The sequence below is a fragment of the Ilyonectria robusta genome (assembly GCF_021365365.1).
Source record: "Ilyonectria robusta strain PMI_751 chromosome Unknown BGZ61scaffold_5, whole genome shotgun sequence".
In the NCBI taxonomy this organism is placed as follows: Eukaryota; Fungi; Ascomycota; class Sordariomycetes; order Hypocreales; family Nectriaceae; genus Ilyonectria; species Ilyonectria robusta.
Genome location: NW_025764439.1, coordinates 1,250,091 through 1,269,713, shown reverse-complemented (window position 1 = coordinate 1,269,713; position 19,623 = coordinate 1,250,091). Strand labels below are relative to the sequence as shown.

Genomic DNA, 19,623 nt, shown 5'->3' with positions numbered 1-19,623 from the left:
GCATACACACGCTGCACATTACTCTTACTTTCACCCGAGATTGCGAACCTAGAAAGATACCCCTTGGATTGACGTTTACGCCACACAGATTGGGATTTTGAAACTGAACCCCTTCGTTACCATCATTTCAGATTTTTTGTTTGCGCTGAGCGTCTAGGAGACGAACCAACATTCGAGGAGAAGGAAAAAAGGAGAGACCGATAGGAAATCAAAAAGAAACAAAAAAAAAGAACGCACGATTCGAAATTCAGCGCCTTACAAATATGTGGTTTTTACTTTCCTTTTGTTTGCATAGCGGTGTGGTGGCGTGGACTTGGGCTGAGAGAACGAGAACGCTGTAGCGTCATGTATATACATAATTATAATCTACACTCAGATATGAAGGGTACCTATATCTTGCACGAATGTCCCTTGACGTCGGCAATAGCGAGAACATGGCGGTTACGAAGAATAATGGTAATTCATCAGGCATTAAAGCAAAGCACAGTGTCATGAGCGAGTGCGAGTTCTGTCCTTTGTTGTATTATGACTTGGTAGCATTGTTGATGCACGATATTAATTAATTACTGCTTAACAACTTCTCAACTGCCCACTTGACTGAAAAGTTCCGTAGGTCCGAGTAGTGCTGACCGACACCGACAAATAGAACGGGGACGTTTGTGGCATGGACAAGACTAACGAGGGTGCCGACCATGTCGCCAACAGTATCACACTTGGAGATGATGAAGCCATCAAGAGTGCGGACGGCGCCGAACGCGGCGTTGAAGTTGCGCGCCTGGGCGACCGAGTCGGTGCCGACAAGGGCCTTGGGTATTAGTTAGCACATGGAGGTGAGAGCAGAGGGTCAGGGGGGAAACATACCTCGCCAACCATGAGGATCTTGTCGGGCTGAGCAAACTTGGCAAACTTCTCGAGGGAAGACATGAGGCGCTGGTCGTTGTGCCTGCGGCCGGCGGTATCAATGAGGACAACGTCGAAGCCCTCCTGAGCGGCGTGGCTGACGGCGTCCTTGGCAACGGTGGCGGCGTCCTTACCGTAACCCTTCTGGTAGAGCTCGACGTGGCCGCCCTCGCGGGCCGTGAGCTCCTTGAGGTTGCGGACGTGGACGGCGAGCTGCTCGACGGCGCCGGAACGGAAGGTGTCGCCGGCGGCGATGAGGACCTTGTACTTGTTCTGCAGGAGGAAGAAGCAGATCTTGGACAGGTTGGTGGACTTGCCGACGCCGTTGACGCCGACGATGGACATGACGTAGGGGCGGGCCTTGCGGAGGGAGGTGGCCGAGGGGGCGGTGATGGCGTCGATCTCGCGGAGGAGGTCGAGGGACGAGGTGGGGGTGAGCATCTTGGTGAGGGACGCCTCCATGGCGGCCTGGATTCTGGTGTTGATGCTCTCGAAGTTGCCGGTCTTGACTCCGAGCAGCTCCTTCTCGATGCCCTCGCACAGCCGGACGGCAGCCTCGCGGGCGACGTTCTTCTTCAACAGGTGCTCCTCCATGCCCTTCATGGCTTTGTCCAGGTCCTCTTTAGTCAGTGTCTTTCCGCCCACGACGTTGCGGAAGAGGCCGCTGATGGCGTTGACTCCGGTGCCAAAGAGGCCGGCCTTGGGCTGCGACTTGGCGTTTGTACTCTTCTTCTCTGCCTCGGAAGCGAGAATCTCGTCGACTTCGTCCTTGAGGTCGTTGAGCAGGAACTTGCCCTTGGAGCGCGTGCCCCAGGTGTTGGAATCGATCTCTTCAACATTGGCGGATCGCGCCTCGACTTCGGAATCGCTGTTGGGGTTGGCCGGAGAGTAGTCGAGCTGGACATCGTCTTCCTCGTCGGCGTAACCATCGGCATCCCACTTGCGACCCTTTTTGACTGTCTTCTTGCTTTTCTTCTGAGAGGACGCCTCATCGCCGGACGATACGGGCGCAGATGTCTGGTTCTTCGTCTTGCGCGCGCGCCTCGACATCTTTGCGACGGGCCCAGCCTTGGCAACCAAGAGGTGGTTGTTACTCGGGGTCGCCGGCCGTGATCCGTTGGGGGTGATGGCGGGGGTCAACTCGGGCGAGGCGGGCTCGTCGGCGCCATTGAGGGAACGGCCTCGGTACTTTAAACCCGGCTCGTGGAGAGGGTCATGGCCGAGTATTGTAGGCACTGTCTGCTGTTCTAGGGACAGGGCGCCTAAAGCGGAGGATGCGCCTTTTGCGCTCGTCTGGTCGAGCTCCTGGAGCTGCTGGTCAAAGTATTCACCGAAGCCGTGGCACTCCACCAGGGTCGTGTGCGGCTTCAAGAGTTGTTCACCATAGAGCTTGACAAAAATAGTCCTGATATTGTCGACGAGTTTATCGACCCATGAGAGGTGAAGCAGCGATCGGTAGACGGCCTACGGAAGAGTGGATATGTGAGCGCCGAAGATGGGGCAGAATGGGGGGCAAGGAGTACTCACGACGAAGATGACGCCCAATTCCTTGACGAGGGTCCATTTGAGCGTGTGCTGGTCGCTCTTGTACGGCGGGTTGCTGGAAGCAGACTTGGAATCGGCGACGGCGGCAAAGCCACCCTTCTCCTCAATGAATGTGTCGGCGATGAAGTTGTTGATGATGGACGGGTTAATGGGCGAGTAGGTGCGCGACCAGACGACCACGCCGGACGTTGTGAGGATCTCGAAGGAGTCCAACATGGTGACTCCTGAAGCGCGCACTGGTACGGAAGATGCGACGGTGGTATGCGAGGAGCGACAGAGGCAATTCGAGAGGCGCGGGAAAGGAGGAGTTGAGGGGCGAGAAGAGTGCGGGATGAAGGCGATGTGGCTAATCTATACCATATTCTTCGTACCATGATGGGGACTCGACCCGGAGAGACCGCGCGCGGGTTGCAGGGGTTCTCCTTATCGATAGGCGGGCGCCTCCACAGTAGGGTCTGGAAGCCACTAAGGTGTGCGCGGACCCGCCTATTCACGTGCCGGAAGCCCCCGAGGTGCCATGAAGCAGGGAACGTGTTTGGGGCTGCGGCTACCTTGTGGCTTGTGCGCCCCGCTGTCGATGTTTGTGGCTTGTGTACCTGGGGCTTGGTTCGGGAGGACAAGTGGCTGGTGCCTTGGCCCCTTCAGCGGAGGCGCCATGACGCTTGCGCCAATGAACGACAATCGACCACATTTCCTGAACAAACACCAGCTTGCAAGCTCGACCATCCGCCGCGCCGCCACGGCGATCCTTCCATATCCTTCATCCTGCGCTGTCTCCCCCGAGCTCGTTCTCGCACGACCACATCGCCAGCGCAACTATCTCCATCTCCATCTCCATCTCCATCTCCAGCTCCAGCGCTAGCTACGACCTCACCTCCCTCCCTTCGCCATGCAGCGAGCGGCCTACGCCCAGTCGCCCCCCCTTCACCACCCAGTCCCCCAGCATGTGTCGACCGTGCCCCAACTAAGGTCCCCGCCGCCTCCCCCGGGCTCCGCGCAGTCCCAGCAGCAAGGTTATGGGGGCACGCCGTACCAGCAGCAAGGCGGCAGCGCTGGCAATGTGTTTGGCGCGTACGGGCAGTTCATGAACGACCCCACGGCGCAGGTGGCGGCGCAGTTTGGACAAACCGCTTTCAAGCATGGTCAGGAATACGTCGAACAGAACGTAAGTCTACGGAATACTCCCCCCCCCCCCCCCCATGCGCATGACTTTGAGGTTCTGACTGTGTTATAGTTTGGTCGATATGTCAACGTCTCGGCGCTCAAGCACTACTTCAACGTCTCGAACTCGTACGTCGCCAACAAGCTGTTTCTGGTTCTTTTCCCCTGGAGGCATAAGCCGTGGTCGCGCAAGCAAGCCGTTGGCGCGAATGGCCAGGAGGGTTGGTATCTACCCCCGCGGGACGACGTCAACAGTCCCGACATGTACATTCCAGGTTTGTCGCCCTTCCGTCGTTCTGGAGATGGATAAACTGACCAGCAACGTCTTCAGTCATGGCTTTGGTGACCTATATCCTCCTCTCTACCCTCATCGCCGGTCTGAGAGGCCAGTTCCAGCCCGAGCTCCTCGGCTACACTGCCACGACCGGTATGCTCATCGTCATCGTTGAGATATTCGCGCTTAAGCTGGGATGCTACCTCCTTAGCATCTCCAGCCAGTCACAACTCCTCGATTTGATCGCATACTCGGGATACAAATTCGTCGGCATCATCGTGACGATTGTGGTTGCCGAGATCTTCAGCGGTGGCAAGGGCACCGGTGGCTGGGTGGGCTGGCTCATCTTTCTTTACACCTTCCTGGCCAACGCGCTCTTCTTGGTAAGCAGTTACCGTGTCCTGAAGTCCCACACTCGACACTAACAAGGTACTAGATGCGGTCTCTCAAGTATGTTCTCCTGCCCGAAACCTCGGACAGCAGCGGAGGTCCTATGCAGACGGAGACACGAGCGAAGCGCAACCAGCGAACCCAGTTCCTCTTCTTCTATTCGTACATTGTGCAGCTCTTCTTCATGTGGGTTCTCACCCGGGCGTAAAGGCATTAACGGGTAGCTCACGGGAGCTGTTAATCAAGTGCGAAAAGAGGAAAGGGGGCGGTTTGGTTCCTTTTCACGGGCGCTGGTGCATATGCATGCGTTTGCAAGGAGGGGCACAGGGAGATACAGGGAGACATAGAGGGACCACTAGCCAGGCATCGGACTGGGCAATTGTAATGACACGAGCTGGTGTGTACGAATAGAAGTCATCTTCAGTAGGTAACGTAGAACGAAGGAAAAACGACATGGTAAAAAGACGTCATCCAAGGTCTAGGCAATCAATGCTCTAAGCGAGTCCATCTCCAACGTCCCGGAGCGAGTGATTTGGTGGGGGGTCCTGCGGGGGATACGGATATCAAGGCGCAATCTGTCCTAAGCCGTCCGCCTAATTAGCGTCCACCTAAACCCGACCTCTTCCATTAATTAATTGCCAACCCGTTCCCCGGCCGTGCGCAACATCCATTCCCTGCGACCAGGTTACACCGATATCCGGTATCATCAACGACTTCTACATCTTCTCTTCGTCTACCTCTCTCTCACTCCTGTCCTATCGACCTCCCTATTTATCCAACCCTACCGAGAATCCGCAGCCATGCCGCTCGATTACCCTCCCGTGGTCCAGGCCATGATCCAGTCCGCCGCGCTGGGCGGAATCGCCAACGTGCTGGCGCAGGTCATCTCGGCGTACAGAACTGGGGTATGAGCCCGTGCAACAACCCGCACCTCCGCTTTTCGCATGGCCCGTGAATCGAAAAGAAGATTGAGGCTGACTTTGATCCATGATAGACTGAAGTGTCGATCGACTGGGTGCCCGTGTTCCAGTTTCTGCTGTTCAACTTGCTGAGCACGCCGCCCAACTTTGTCTGGTGAGTGAGCCCCCTTCATACACGACTCCCGCGAGTCTTCATACACGACTTTCGCGGGTCACCACCACCTCGTACCATCCCATCTCATCCGAACTCGCCAATCTCACACCTCTTTAGGCAAGAGTTCCTAGAATCCACATTCCCCGCCTATCCTGCTCCCCCTCACCCAAAAAAGTCCGACGACCCTCCGCCGCCGCCAAAGCTTTCCGTCCGCAACACCGCCATCAAGCTGGTCCTCGACCAGACCGTCGGCGCCATCCTCAACACCCTGCTCTTCAGCAACTACGTCCACGCCTTGCGCGCCGCTCTTCACCCTGCGCCCCGCATCACCAGCCTCTTCAAGGCCATTACCTTCTGGACTAGCCCTGGCACCGTCGACCTCACCCGCGTCAACTGGGACGCCGTCTGGGCCGCCTCGCTCGACGAGTTCTGGCCCATCCTCGTGGCTGGATGGAAACTCTGGCCTGCTGTTAGCCTAGTCAACTTTTCTGCCGTCAAGACGGTCCAGGGCCGGAACCTGGTTGGTTCTCTAGCCGGCGTGGTTTGGGGTATCTACATGAGCATGATTTCGGCACAATAGGTCTTCAACTCTTGGCTATAGAGCCCGCACTTGATATTTGTGTGTGAAGCAGATGTAGAGTAGACTCTCCAGGGCTATTATATGTACACTCCTGGCTCGCAACATGTTGCGTAATAGATGCCACGACAGACAGTTGACATGCGAGTGTACAGAGACTCTTGTCAGCTCTTATAGCAACAGGTCGTAAATCGGAGCAGGACATGGAGGAAATGAGCACACCAATAGGAAGAAACTTTAGAATGTAAGAAAAAAAGCTCAGTTTATTATTCAATCGCTTCTTTGAACGCTAAGGTACATGTAGAAGTGAACGTACAAATTAAAATAGTTCGCAAACTACTGTTTGCTTTTGGGATCTCCAGCCTCGCTTCAACCTCAACCATTCCAACAACAATAGCCAATCAAAGTAACTTGGCAGAATCGCCCCCAGTACCTTCGCCGTTATCTGTGCAACGTGTAATTTTCGCCGTATCTCTCAAACATCTCCTCAACCCCACGGGACACTCTCTCTAGCTTCGCCATGCAACCTCTGATATGAGCGATCCTTGGAGCTATCGACGCTGCCAATGTATCCGATCCAGTAGCATGCAAGTTCGGGAGTTGGCTGTTCTGGGAGCTGGCTAATCCGCTCTCGCAACCTCCGGTATGCACGATCCTCGGAGTTCTCGATGCTGCCAATGTATCCGATCCAGTAGCATGCGAATTCGGAAGCTGGTTGTGCTGGGAGCTAGCTACTCCTCTCTCGTAACTTCCGGTATGAGCCATCCTTGGACCGTTCTCCACTGCCAATGCATCCGATCCAGTAGCATGCGAGTTTGGAAGTTGGTTGTGCTGGGAGCTGGCTACTCCTCTCCCGTAACCTACTCCTTCAGGAGTCGCGTCGAAAGACTCGGGCTCGTGTCTAACAGAATCCATCTGGCCTGGTTGGTCATATAACCAAGTGTGAACTGTCGAGGTGAGCATACGAGGTTCAGTTCCTTCAATAACTGGCCGCTGCTGAACAACCATTGGTGGAGGTTCATGCTGAACGAGTTTGGGTAGACTAGAGTCACCACGAGTCACGGATGAGCAGGATGACCGAGTCTGGCTCTGGCCAAGGACGACAAGACCTTCGTTCTCCTTCGGTTCTTTCAGTTTCGCAACAGTGGGCGTTTGGAACCAATCCAGTTCTGGGGTCGTGGCAGGAATTCCGTAGTACTGGAAGAGTTCGTCGGCCACGTCGTACCAATGGAACAGTCGGGCCCGTATACCCCAGAGCGTGTTCTTGTCGTTTTCGGGTCGGAGCCCCTCATTGGCGAGGTTGTAAATGGTAGAAAGAACCCATCTGACATCCTTTGGAATTTGACTAATGCTTTGAATAATGCATGACCACTCTCGGGCGGTGCAAAAGGCGAGGTCTCCATTTCGATCCAAAGGGCGCAGAGCCTTGAATATTCCCAGTTGATCGATGTTGCTGGAACACGGCTGGTATGCAAGAATACCCTCAGAAGTGCGGTATTCGAGCAAGAACATGCCAAGGAAGCGACCGTGGGGGATACGGCTATCTGATAGGTTTTGATAAGCCAAGTCGTTTACGGGAATCTCATCGAAGACGTCTTCGGAAGGATGTTGCAGTGAGTAAGGTTCAGGGACCATTTCGTTATCTGCTGTGGTATTGGCCAAGGCATTCGTGGCGCCATAAATTGCAATGTCCCTCTGGGGGGCATCCAACTCTCCAATATCGTTCGAGGAATCGTCAGCAGTTTTCTCCCTCGGGACTGCATCCGCCTGAGAGGTCGAGGCCACTATGCCGCTCTCGGAATTGACACGGAAATCTTGGGTATTAGATATCACGGCCTGAAGGTCGTTGCGATAAAGCCAAGTTGCAGAGTCCAAGTTGTAGAAGAAGAGAACGGCACACTCGCCACATAAGGGCTGGATGGAAGGTTCGGAGAGCCAAATGGCATGGTAGACCCGGTGAGCGGGACAGAAGTACTATGTCTGGCCGATGGAGGAGGGAGCCTCATGGTCGATTGCTCGGTAGAAGGTCTGATGGACGGCCTGATGGACGGCTGGATTGACGGCTGGATTGACGGCTGGATTGACGGCCTGATCGACGAAGAAGCAATTGCTGGCACACGACATGGCTGAGTAAAAAGGGGGGTTGAGATGTGAAATGGGTGTTGATTGAAAGCGAAGGGAGTTGTGTGTAACGATCGAGCAAGCACTCAACTGTCTAGCGATGCCAGGCGAGGAGACGACGTGAAGCCGTGTTGCCGGTAAGGATATGAGCAACGAAAGATGATGTGATGGATGTGTGGATGAATGTATGGATGAATGTCTGGATGGATGCGTGTATCTGAGACGATGTGGGAGTGATGTGGGAGTGATGTGGGAGCAACGTGAGAGCGAAGCGACGCGACGGACTACCTAGGTTGTTCGATCTAGCAAAGGTGAATCACAACCCATAGGTGGCAGTTGCCAGTTGACTTGGGGCCCTGAGGCAAGTGCTCCTTCCTGAAACATTCAAGCTTGAGTGATTGACGACTTTCCTTGATTAAGCATGAAGAGGGGGGAGGAGCAAAGGCTTGGTGTGTCGTCACTCAGCCCCCTCATCCAATCGAATTCGCAGTAGGCACCCGGGATGGAATGCAGACTTGAGGGTCTTGGCTGGCTCCTCCTCTCAGCATTATGAACGCGCGGAGAAACGTGACGTCGGGGCTGACAAGTCACGTCAGGGGAATTCTTTGCAATGGGGAGGCGTGGAACGAGGCGTGGGTTCGTCAAAGCCCGAAGACTTTCTTCACCCAAAGCTACTAAGTACGAAGACTGGCGCAAGAAATGTGACAACTTCTGGACAGCTCCCCCGCACAGTACGATCTGCGACCCATCAACTACCTAAAGTGTGATGAGCAATAGCAGTCGGGCTTTGACTAAAGTATATTCAATATTATATACCTAAGGTACTTAGAATAAGAGTAAACCGTCACTTTTACAAGCAAGAACTAAGCTTTAGTACCTAAGCGCTAAATAATGAAGGTCTAAGGGGGCTTGTGAGGCACTGAAGGACACTTCACGCACACTGTACTACACTGTACAGCTAGTGCGTCTTATACCTCGGGAAGTTGTCAAACTTCCCGCGTCAGTCTTCGCACTACCTACGTAGCGACCATCACTGCATCTTTGGGGAGGCGGTTCCTACGCCATGACATAGTATGGTCACTGGCAGAGGCATAAAGGGGGACGCAAGGAGAATTTCGAGTAATTAGTAGCAACTGGGCATGGTAGCATGTTAGTTGGCAAGTGATGAATCATGATTGACGGAAAAGTTACAGGCACGCTGAAGGGAGCGCATCAATGTGTCAGGAGAGAGGCCAAGGCGATGGTGCGTCAACACTAGTACCGAGCCCACGGGAGATGCGCAAGCCCCAGTTCACTGGGGAGCGCCATGCTACTCGATGAGGTAAGTGTGCAGAGACAAGGCTGTTCAGGCTCGCCAGTTACGCGGCATGTTCCGGTTTAATCATCCTTGTGTTACACAAGCCGGACAGTAAGTTCCGCTACCGTAATTAACGGACAGGAGATTCATGTCTCAGTCGAGTTCGTCGCTCAACAAGGTTACTCGGTCTGACCCGCATTTCGAGCTGCTTTCCTCTCAACCTGTCAACCCCTCAACCTCTCAAGCCTTGCCGCATTAGAGAAACCTGTAGTTCAAGCTGCGTGCCTCTTGACCTCTCAACCTCTCAAGCCTTGTCGCATTAGATAACGCTGGCCTGTCTCGCGGCTCCCGAGTCATTCAGACCCATCACTCGCCACCACGAGGCCCAAGCGAAATGACACATGGCAAGTCTCTGGCGAAGAAAAGAAAGCAAAAGAAATGAGAGGTCCTCGTGACGGGAAGCAGGGAGACGGCAAAGGCCGTGCGAGCGAGGTGTTTGGGAATAATTTCTTCTCCCAAGGGATGAATCACGCCCTGAATCACGGCCGGCCGGCACAAAAGCAATCCTCGCACTTGGATAAGCCTATCCTGGTGGAGGATTCAGTTCTCGGACTCTCCGTTGTCAGACACTATCGCATGGCATAACGACCGCCATGCACGCCACCAGCCGACGCTCCAGGGCTTATTTCTTTAGTTTCGCTGCAAACTCCAGTCAAGGGATACCTGGGCCAGCACTAGGAGAAACAAGGCTGAACCAGGTCTCAAGTAGTGAGTGCGAGATGGTCATGGTTCAGCGCCTATCTACGGAGCACTGCGCAGATGCAGAGATGGGCTGTACCGAGAGATGCACTCTGCTGGTGGGCACGGATTAAGTCGAAAACGTGCTTGAATCTCCATCCTAGGGTGTCAGCTGGAAAAGAGTTCCCGCGCGAACTGAATTCCAGTCGAGTCATGCGGGTGCAAGATCCGGGCCGCTCTGAGTCTCTCTGCACACCATCTCTCAATCTACCTCTAACTTTTAGGCACTGGATGGTTAGAGTTGCGACAACGGGCAACGGGCCGAGAGGGGAGACCAGCGCCTCGGTTCGTTTTGCTGCGATCCGCCCACTCTTCCGCACCCACTGCCATCGCCCCAGCCCCTCCATGATTCGTACTTTAGTTACGTCTCACGCATGTGTCCCAAACTTGGCATCTCTCAGCTGAGATCCATTTTATGGGGCCTGCCGCAGCTGATCTTAGCGCTACGCCCGCCAACGCCCACTGAGCCCGCACGGCACGTCGCGACACATCACTGGACGGTCTTGCTGAATGGCTTCAGGGAGGGGACAGCCACCCAAGTGACAAGGCAAGAGAACGGGGCAGAGAACTGCCAAGCGCTGCGTAGTAGGTTTTCGCTGCCAGGGACAGGCGGGCTAGCACTGCCGTCGCTGAGAAGGCTGTACGGAGCCCGGCATCCTGGTTTCGTGAGGTGGGGAGGCGCTCCCCCAGAATGGCTTCCAGTGGCCTTTAGTGGCTTTCAGTGGCCTTTAGTGGACTTTAGTGGCATCTCAGTGGCATCCATCAGTAATCACTAACCGCCACGGGCGTCCAGCACACTCCAGCTTGCTCCCGGGGCTGTGGAGAAGGCGCTGGCAGTGGCCCCTGGCGCTGCCACTGGCGTTTTGCGTGGATTTTTTCCCGCCCAAGCAAGGCCAAGCATCAAGGCTCAGCGCCACCCACTCAACGCCCACCATCCGCTCCCACTGGCCCCACCGAGTCCACCCACGTCCCATCGCACATCTCTCCCGTCTCTCCATCGTCCCTCTCCACCGTCGACCATCCACCGTTCAAGGCCTTGCGTCCACCAAGCAACGCCGATAGAGCTTCTCTGCCCGCTTGGCGATGCCTCAGTATCGACCACCATCCATCTCTGCCTACACTACCGTCGCCGTCGCGACGATCCCCGCCACCGTGTGCCCCTGCGATTCCGAGTCCGAGATCGAGTCTGCAACCACTTCCAAGAACTAGAAGAATGACGACGCCAACCCGCAATCCTCTCCCGCGCTGCACCTAGCCGCCTCGGGTGCTCGCCTTGTGCCTCGTGCCTCACCATCTTCTGGGCTCCGTCCGCCTCCGCCAGCACGGCCTCGCACAGTTCCCGCCTGGCCGCCCCCGATTGCTGGAGTCGGACACCCAGCGGGCATGGTTCCGTCATTGCAGTCTCTTGGTCTTGTTGACCTCATCAGCTCCGACCCGCGCCCGACCTTTGTCGTCCAACTCCCATCCATTCCCGATGCCTCCTCCAACGAAATCCTCTACCGAAACCCGGCCTTGAAGGCCACCCTCACTCTCGACCAGTCTATTTGTTCCATCCCCCAGGATGTCTCTCACTCACCCTTCTGGAATTGGGTCACCAACCCACCCTCGAAATTGAATCCCGACGCTGATGTCGAGCCTCATACCGTTGCCGATGTCCAACACTCCCTCCCCTACTTCGGCGTCTTCTGGACGCGGAGCATTGTGTGCGATCAATGGGTCGTTATGAGTGGCAATGAGACGGTCCCCTGCTCCGAACCCCCTCGGAAGAAACGAATTGAGTGCAAGGAAGGAAGCGCCGCGACATCCAGATCCTCCTCGAGACCCTATTCCCAAAACCCAATCCCAGAGGCTGCGAACTTAACATCTCTGAGAAAATCCGACAGCACCACGCCCATTATTTACCGCTCCGACCCTAATCCAGGTCTCATGGTGCCAGTCTTCAACTCCGAGCATGAGCCCTTTCTTGACGTTGTTCAGAGCGTGGATTGGGGATCAACCTCGTTGGGCCCCATGGCAGCCTGGTCGGCACAGTTGCAACAAACCTTCAGCCAAGTAATATCCGATTCACGCCCAATCGCGCTTTATTGGGGCCCTGATTGTGTCACCATTTACAACGAGGGGTTCTCCAAGTATTGCGGCGCCAAACATCCTGAACGTCTGGGACGGTCCGCCTTCGATTCATGGCCCCATCTAAAGGAGCAACTGGAAAACATAATCGCATCACCCCAGAAAAGGTGTTCCAAGGTTGAAGATCAGTCGAGGTTCTTCATTGAACAGGCTGATGGTTCGTCCGTGGAGACATACGCCGAGTGGTCGATGGTCCCGATTGTTTCCGACAAAAAGTACATGGGTGTGCAACATTGCCTCCTCGAAACGACTTCTAGGCGACTTTGGGAAAGGAGGATGAAGATGCTCGTCGAACTCGGCGAGGCTTTGATCGCCACTGTGGATGTCAAATCATACTGGACAAGGACAATCGAGGAACTCGAGCGCTGGAGCCCGGCATACGACGTTCCATTGGCATTCATCTACTCGGTAGGTGATGACGACGACGGCGATTCCTCAGCATCAAAATACGGATGTCCAAGGACATGCCGCTTGGAAGGATCACTTGGGGTGCCCGACAACCACGTCATCGCGCCCCCAACCATCAACCTTCGAGACGCCGACGACGGTCTCGCTCCCATGTTTCGGGAGTCTCTAAATTCGCCTCATGCTCTCTTGCTTCAGACAAAGGATGGGACACTGCCTCAGCAACTTCTCCATGGGCTAGAATGGCGAGGGTTTGGCGATCCTTGTCAAGCTGCAATTATATGCCCTATTCGTCCTACCAAAGAGGAAAATGTCATGGGTATTTTGGTGCTCGGCCTAAACCCGCGACGGCCATACGACCATGACTATCGGCAATTCATTTCACTTCTCAATCAAAAGCTAACAAGCTCACTCGCATCAACCGTTCTCTTGGAGGAAGAAACTCGCCGAAGACGCAACGCCACAGAGCAAGCTGCCTACGACAACGCTATGCTCAAGGAGAGGCTGGAGTACCAGACAGAGCAAACAAATAGGTCTGTCCAGACCCTAACAGCCGTTGCCGAGTTTATTCCAATTGGAATGTGTTTCGTCGACACCGATGGCAATGTCACCTTCGCCAACGAGGCATGGCACCGCATCACAGGCTATCCAAGAGGAATAATACACCGCGGCGCTCTACTGGAGTCTGTCCTGGAAGAGGATATACCAAAGGTCATGCAAGCATACAAGGACGTTGGAGAAAGGGATGTCGTGACATATGAGTACCGAATTCTACGAAACGGAAGCAGATCAAGGCCAGAAGGTCTGAAGTCTCCTCCGACCGCTTTGCCTACAGTGGACAACAAAGTGGCTTGCCACATCCTTGCCTCAATCAAAGCAGAGCGCGCCCCTGATGGTAGTGTGGTTCGGATTCTGACTTGCTTGACCGATGTGACAGTGCAGAAGGACACTGCTGAAGAAGCTATCCAACGAGCGCAGGAGGCTGAGAACCTAAAGCGCCTTGCTGAATTCGCAACCGTTGGCATGTATAATATGAGCATGGACGGCCAGCTTCTGAGCGCAAACAACTTGTTCTGGGAGCTTACTGGCGTGGCCAAGGTTGACCTCACCAAGGTCGTCGTCAAACCCTGGCCCGAATGTGTAGTCAAGGAGGACTTGGCTATTCTCGATCAGAGCTTAAAGGAACTAGGGGAAACGGGGCGTCCGCAGACAGCAGAGTTCCGACTCCAGACCCCATGGGTCGCCGAAGACAACGACGACAACATGCCCGCCAGTTCGCGATGGGTATTAGGGACATTCATGCCAGTCAAGAGCTCCGATGGCGCCATCCTCTCATTTACAGGCTGCCTGAGCGATGTTTCGTTGCAAAAATGGCAGCTTCATCAGGAGAAGTCGCGAAAGGAGGAGGCCATCGAGTCGAAGCGGCAACAGGAGAACTTTATCGACATGACGTCTCATGAGATGCGAAACCCGCTGAGCGCCATCCTGCATTGCACCGACGCCATCATCGCGTCACTTTCCAGGGTACAGGATATCATCGAGAACCCAGTTCCACTCACACCTACAAGAGCAAACGCCGATATGGCAGATCAGAGTCCCCGCATCGAAAGGTCCGACGAAGAAAAGCAACTCTTGGAGGACAGCATCGAAAATGCCGAAACCATCGTGACTTGCGCGCAACACCAAAAACGCATTGTCGATGACATCCTCACCATGTCCAAGCTGGATTCCAAGCTCCTGGCAGTTACACCGTGTACTGTCGATCCTATCCAGATCGCCAATGACGCATTGAAGATGTTCGAAGTGGAAGCTCGCCGCGTGGATATCGAGTTGACTTCCTCCGTTGACAAGTCCTACACGGATCTTGGATACGACTTTCTAGATCTTGACCCGTCGCGAGTGAAACAAGTGCTTATCAACCTACTCACCAATGCATTGAAGTTCACCAAATCTGGCAAAACTCGAACTGTTAAGATTTGCGTCAAGGGTTCTTTGAAGCCCCCGGATCAGACCTTGACAACCGTCGACTTCATACCTCGGTTCTGCGATTTGTCAGAGGAGTATGAACAGCCTGCTCTACGGGGTCGCAATCACCCAGTCTATCTACTCTTTGAGGTCAAAGATACCGGCCAAGGACTGACCGCTTTGGAAATGGGCAATCTGTTCAACAAGTTTGTGCAAGCAAGCTCGAAAACGCACGTCAAATATGGAGGTTCCGGTCTAGGCCTGTTCATCTCACGTCGCTTGACAGAATTGCAGAACGGAGCAATCGGTGTATCAAGCGAGCCTGGCGTTGGGTCAACATTTGCATTTTACATCGAGTCCTACCTCCCAAGCGAAGAATCGAGAAATGAGGCACTGGCGGTCGCAGCAGCTGCGAGACTGGTTGCTAGCACAGATGCTGCAGAGATGCTAGACACTAAGCGTGCCTTGAACTTGCGCGATGTTCGCCTACAGCGACACCAGAATCCTGGTGGGAACATCCGCCTTGACGGCATTCTCATCGTTGAGGACAATCTCATCAACCAGCAGATCACGCGGCGTGGTCTAACAGATCGTGGATACACTGTTGACGTGGCGAACCACGGAATCGAAGCACTAGAGAAGCTCCAACGTCGCCATGGAGCTGTTCCCACTGTCGACCTCGGTCTTGTTGTCGGCGTTGGCCTCTCGGCTTCCAGGAACGGACCAAGCTCACTGCCAATCGCCATCAATCTCGTCCTCATGGATATTGAAATGCCCATTCAGGATGGCTTGACGTGCACCCGAAGAATTCGAGAACTCGAGCAAAATGGCGAGATCTTTTGCGCTTCTGGAGGCCGTATCCCGATCATTGCCGTCACGGCCAATGCAAGGCCCGAGCAGGTGATGGAGGCGAAGCAGGCAGGTTGCGACGACGTGCTGGTGAAGCCGTACCGGATTCCAGAGCTCATCGAGAAGATGCAAATGGTGGTCCGGCGCATGGGGGGACTCAGCCCCAACTCTCCTGTGAGGTGATGGTTGTTGATACCCAGCTGCATGAACGGCAGTATAGAGATATGAGAGCCAGTACAGGGAGGCCAGAACCGGGGGATGATGTAACGACACAGTCTTTTGTGTGTGTGTATTTTTCTGGGCGTTTAGAGGGTGGTTAAAAGGGAACGGGTGTTTGGCGAATGGTTGAACATCCTTGGGGGAAGGATAGGCGCGGACGCATTTCAGCATACGACGGAGTTACGGCAAGCGATAAAGTGATGCAGCCATCGTCAAGAGCCTAGGAGACGCATCGTGTTTAGTTCACCTAATTTAAAGGTACATCGTGATTTAATTGTACCGTTCTTGACTCAATGTGCTACATCAACGTCAATGTACGGGATATTTCTTTGTGGCTTCAGTGAGGTGGGAGAAGTAGGGTAGCTGCAAAAGCCAGACGCCTCCGGGAGTTTCGCACATACGTCATTAAATTGGTGAAGGATAAACGATAAACAGTTTCTTACAAAGTCAGAGTTATATCAGGTGAATTGAGCCGTATCCGCATCATGCCAGAGATGGTGACATCACCCCCACCTTCAAGAAAGCGAGACGATTGCCCCTCCCCGCAACCAAGATGCCGCATCTCAATTCCCGGCTGCACATCCGGTTTCTTCCTTCGACTTCCCAAAAACACCACATCAAACCGGCCACCCCCCAAAGAGTCGTGTCTGTTCGTCACAGGTCCGTCCCGTCTTTGCGCCAGCTGATTGCCCCAGTGCGATAGAGAGCTTTAAACAGCTAACAACAGCTCCAGCTACCCCGCCATCAACCGCGCCTCGGCATCGTCGTCCTCGTTCAACTCAAACAACATACGCATCCCGTCGATTCCGTCGACTACGTTGCCCATCATGTCGACCATGCCCGCATCCCACGGCCACAGCGAGGCCTGCTGCAACGTGCCTCCCATTGTCTCCAAGGGCTACAAGGCCAAGGGCTCCTACGAGGAGATTGGCGGATACAAGACTTGTACGGCTCCCGTACCTCCCGCTATCGCCAAACCTCCTCTTTCTTCCAACTCGACGAGATAGGATACAAGACAAAGACATGGCGATACAAACCCTCCTGAAGCTAACCCATCACTCAACTAGACGTCACCGGCCCCTCCGATGCCACCAAGGCCATTGTTGTCATCTACGACATCTTCGGCTACTTCGACCAGACCATCCAGGGCGCCGACATCCTAGCCTTCAGCGACGACCACCAGAAGTACAAAGTCTACATCCCCGACTGGTTCGAGGGCAAGCCCTGCCCCATTGAGTGGTATGAAATCCCCGATCGCCACCACTGCCATAGTGATTCAATCTCTATACCTGTACTAATCCCATCTTCTCTCTCCTACAGGTACCCTCCGGACACTGAGGAGAAGCAGAAGGGCCTCGGCAACTTCTTCGGAACCTTCCCTCCTCCCAAGATTGCTGGTCTCGTCCCCGACTACGTAAAGGCCGTCCAGACCAAGGACTCGTCCATCGCCAAGTTCGGCATCATCGGTGTAAGACACCCTCTCCATTGACATTAACAAGGGCCCATGAGCTAAACTGGACTCTCCCGACAGTACTGCTGGGGAGGCAAGGTCGTTGCCCTCACCACCAAGGCCGATACCAACCCCTTTTCTGTCGCGGCCTCGATCCACCCCGCCATGGTCGATGCCAACGACGCGGCTGGTGTCACTATTCCTACCGCGCTGCTAGCTTCCAAGGATGAGGATGCTGCGGAGGTCAAGAAGTTCGAGGCCGCTCTCACCGTCCCCAAGCATGTCGAGACATTTGCCGACCAGATCCACGGCTGGATGGCCGCCCGCGCCGACCTCGAGGATGCCCGTGTCCGAGAGGAGTATGAGCGTGGCTACAAGACTGTCCTCGGCTTCTTCGGCAAGAACTTCTAAGTGTTTTTGACGACCAGCATATGCCATGAGAGAAATGAAACAAAATGTGCCCAAAAATTATGGACAGTATCCCGAGAAATGACATTCAATTAATGATTGGTCCTTTTAATTATATCAATGGTCATAAAGTCGAATCTTTTTCAATCGCGGCTTCTCCAAACGCCAGCACCTGATCTATATCCAGATTGGTAAACTCCCCGGCCTCAATATGCTCTCCTCCATCTCCATGACGCACTGCCGTCGAAACCATGTAGTCCTCGAGCAGCGGCGTCAGCTTTACCTCGACGTTTTCAACCCGTTGTCCCTGGAACCATACTTCCTGCGGCGCGCGCATCTCCTCAGGCGGCGCAAACCCCCGCATTTCTAGCTCACCCAGCCAACTTGCGAGCAGCGCGTCGCCTGTCATCTTGACGTAAGCTTCGCGCAGGCACCAGACGGCATAAAAGTACCGCAGAGCACGATCACGGTCTGCGAGCGTGCTCCCAGGCCTGATCCGTTTCAGCGCGGCGACCTCGTGAAGCGACAGGACCTCGGCGTGTACATCGACATAATGCGGCCAGCCCTCAGAACCTAGCGTCTGGTGGTCACGCCCACGGCGTTCATGCGGGCACACAACGTCGATACCTACAGCAACTCCGGGCGGCGGGTGGTGGACGGCGATGAGAACCACGAGGCCAGCTTGGTGCGAGACGTTGAAGAGCAGGGGCTGTGAACCGTCCGGCATGAGAAACACGGGCTTGGTGCGCTCGTCACGCACGGAGACGGCCTCGGTCCAACGGACGCCGCAGTAGCGGGAGATGACATAGTGCTTGAGCAGAACCGATCCCAGGGCCAGCTTTGCATCGCGGGCGTGGTAGAACCGGAGCACTGCTTCCCGCTCGCTCTGCGACAGGAGGTTAAGCGCCCGCGAGGCCTGAGAGGTTTCGATATCAGCTGGTTTCCCCGGCTGCGTCCACTTCCGGCGCGAACTGCAACGGCCGAGACGGCTTTGAGACGGGACGTACCACGGTAGACAGGTCGCGGGTTTGCTGAGCCGACGGCCACAGCGAGCGTGTGTCGAGCACCCACTGGATCATGACCGGGGCGGACGAGGGAGCGGTTGCAGCCATGGTGGGTTAGGTTACGGCGAAGAGATGGGATCTGAGACGAAGACGAGATGCAAACGGGCGGCGGTTTGGGGGGAAATGTGTCAGGACATGTTTGATGTTTGAGGTTTGGCGTCTGGGGTTGCGTCTCAGATGCGACGAGATGCGGAGGTTTAAGTGTCTCGGAGCGGAATTGCGGGACGCGGGACGTCGGGGGCTAGGCTGGACGGAGGCCGAAAAAAGGTGGCGTGTTCGGAGGTCTAGGTCTAGGGTAAGCTGCTCTAGCTTGTAAGTCATGGCCTCATCCATTATAGCCGCTCACCGACACAGCATCTATAAATGGATCCCACGCCCGCCATCTGGTGATTCTCTTTTCCTCCTCAGCAGGTTCCTCTCGCTTTCCCCCGGGGAACCAGCACCGCAGTCGAGTTCGCCCTCGGTCAACCCCCCAAAACTACAAGCTCCTGCGCGCTGCCCGCAACCAAAACCCTCCCCACGGCCGGATCTCCGACTTCTCGCCGCCGTGGCCCGGAGGATGTGCTCCGCTGGAAGGGCGAGTCTTCGAGACTCCCCTGAAGCGTAGAAGCATTTACACTTCTTCTCCTTCGATTCCACCCTTTTTTCGGAATTGGAGAGTTGAGACTTTCCTGCTTGCAAGGCGGGGCGCCAGCTTTGCAAGCAGTCGAGAGCCATTTTTCGAGGACTCCGTTTACACTGTCCCCCTTCCCACGTCGGCTCGACCGCCGGTGCGAGAGGAGGGCGATTGTTTACGGGGACCTTGGATATTTGTTACCGCTGGATGATTATCGCTGAGCCTGAAGCGTTGATGACCGTCGGCGTAGTTGCGCTACGACGGTTCTGCACCGCCGACGATGTGAATCCGCTGGAAGAGCTCGCGAGCCTAGCGAAGGAGACACCATCGCCGCGAGGATTGTTTTCCGCTCAAAGCCACCCTCCAACTCCCCACGAACCATG

The 19,623-nt window shown here is 55.1% G+C and overlaps 6 protein-coding genes across 6 annotated transcripts; 3 read left to right on the top strand and 3 right to left on the bottom strand.

Moving 5' to 3' along the window:
- Positions 1–500: 500 nt before the first annotated feature.
- BGZ61DRAFT_446672 (signal recognition particle, alpha subunit, N-terminal-domain-containing protein) lies at positions 501–2,801 on the bottom strand. Its single transcript, XM_046245232.1, has 3 exons — positions 2,428–2,801; positions 862–2,364; positions 501–805 (listed from the first exon to the last, which is right to left on the bottom strand). Exons 1-3 carry the CDS (start codon positions 2,659–2,661, stop codon positions 560–562), a joined length of 1,983 nt encoding a protein of 660 aa, XP_046107629.1. The 5' UTR covers positions 2,662–2,801; the 3' UTR covers positions 501–559.
- A 462-nt stretch (positions 2,802–3,263) lies between these two features.
- Positions 3,264–6,181, top strand: BGZ61DRAFT_504467 (YIF1-domain-containing protein). The gene is made up of 7 exons (XM_046251801.1): positions 3,264–3,610; positions 3,680–3,881; positions 3,938–4,263; positions 4,317–4,460; positions 5,101–5,175; positions 5,265–5,344; positions 5,462–6,181. Exons 1-7 carry the CDS (start codon positions 3,335–3,337, stop codon positions 5,922–5,924), a joined length of 1,566 nt encoding a protein of 521 aa, XP_046107628.1. The 5' UTR covers positions 3,264–3,334; the 3' UTR covers positions 5,925–6,181.
- Positions 6,182–6,362: 181 nt separating this feature from the next.
- BGZ61DRAFT_475191 (uncharacterized protein) lies at positions 6,363–7,556 on the bottom strand (the record flags this gene model as incomplete). The annotated part of the gene is made up of 1 exon (XM_046248656.1): positions 6,363–7,556. One exon carries the CDS (start codon positions 7,554–7,556, stop codon positions 6,363–6,365), a length of 1,194 nt encoding a protein of 397 aa, XP_046107627.1.
- A 1,792-nt stretch (positions 7,557–9,348) lies between these two features.
- Positions 9,349–16,124, top strand: BGZ61DRAFT_586148 (uncharacterized protein; the record flags this gene model as incomplete). The annotated part of the gene is made up of 2 exons (XM_046256428.1): positions 9,349–9,363; positions 11,347–16,124. The coding sequence occupies 2 exons, from the start codon at positions 9,349–9,351 to the stop codon at positions 15,664–15,666; spliced, it is 4,335 nt and encodes a 1,444-aa protein (XP_046107626.1). The 3' UTR covers positions 15,667–16,124.
- Positions 16,125–16,529: 405 nt separating this feature from the next.
- Positions 16,530–17,563, top strand: BGZ61DRAFT_529772 (Alpha/Beta hydrolase protein; the record flags this gene model as incomplete). Its single annotated transcript, XM_046253456.1, has 4 exons — positions 16,530–16,647; positions 16,770–16,941; positions 17,023–17,170; positions 17,234–17,563. 4 exons carry the CDS (start codon positions 16,530–16,532, stop codon positions 17,561–17,563), a joined length of 768 nt encoding a protein of 255 aa, XP_046107625.1.
- Positions 17,564–17,660: 97 nt separating this feature from the next.
- BGZ61DRAFT_446662 (uncharacterized protein) lies at positions 17,661–18,864 on the bottom strand. The gene is made up of 2 exons (XM_046245231.1): positions 18,568–18,864; positions 17,661–18,476 (listed from the first exon to the last, which is right to left on the bottom strand). Exons 1-2 carry the CDS (start codon positions 18,670–18,672, stop codon positions 17,685–17,687), a joined length of 897 nt encoding a protein of 298 aa, XP_046107624.1. The 5' UTR covers positions 18,673–18,864; the 3' UTR covers positions 17,661–17,684.
- Between the last annotated feature and the right edge of the window lie 759 nt (positions 18,865–19,623).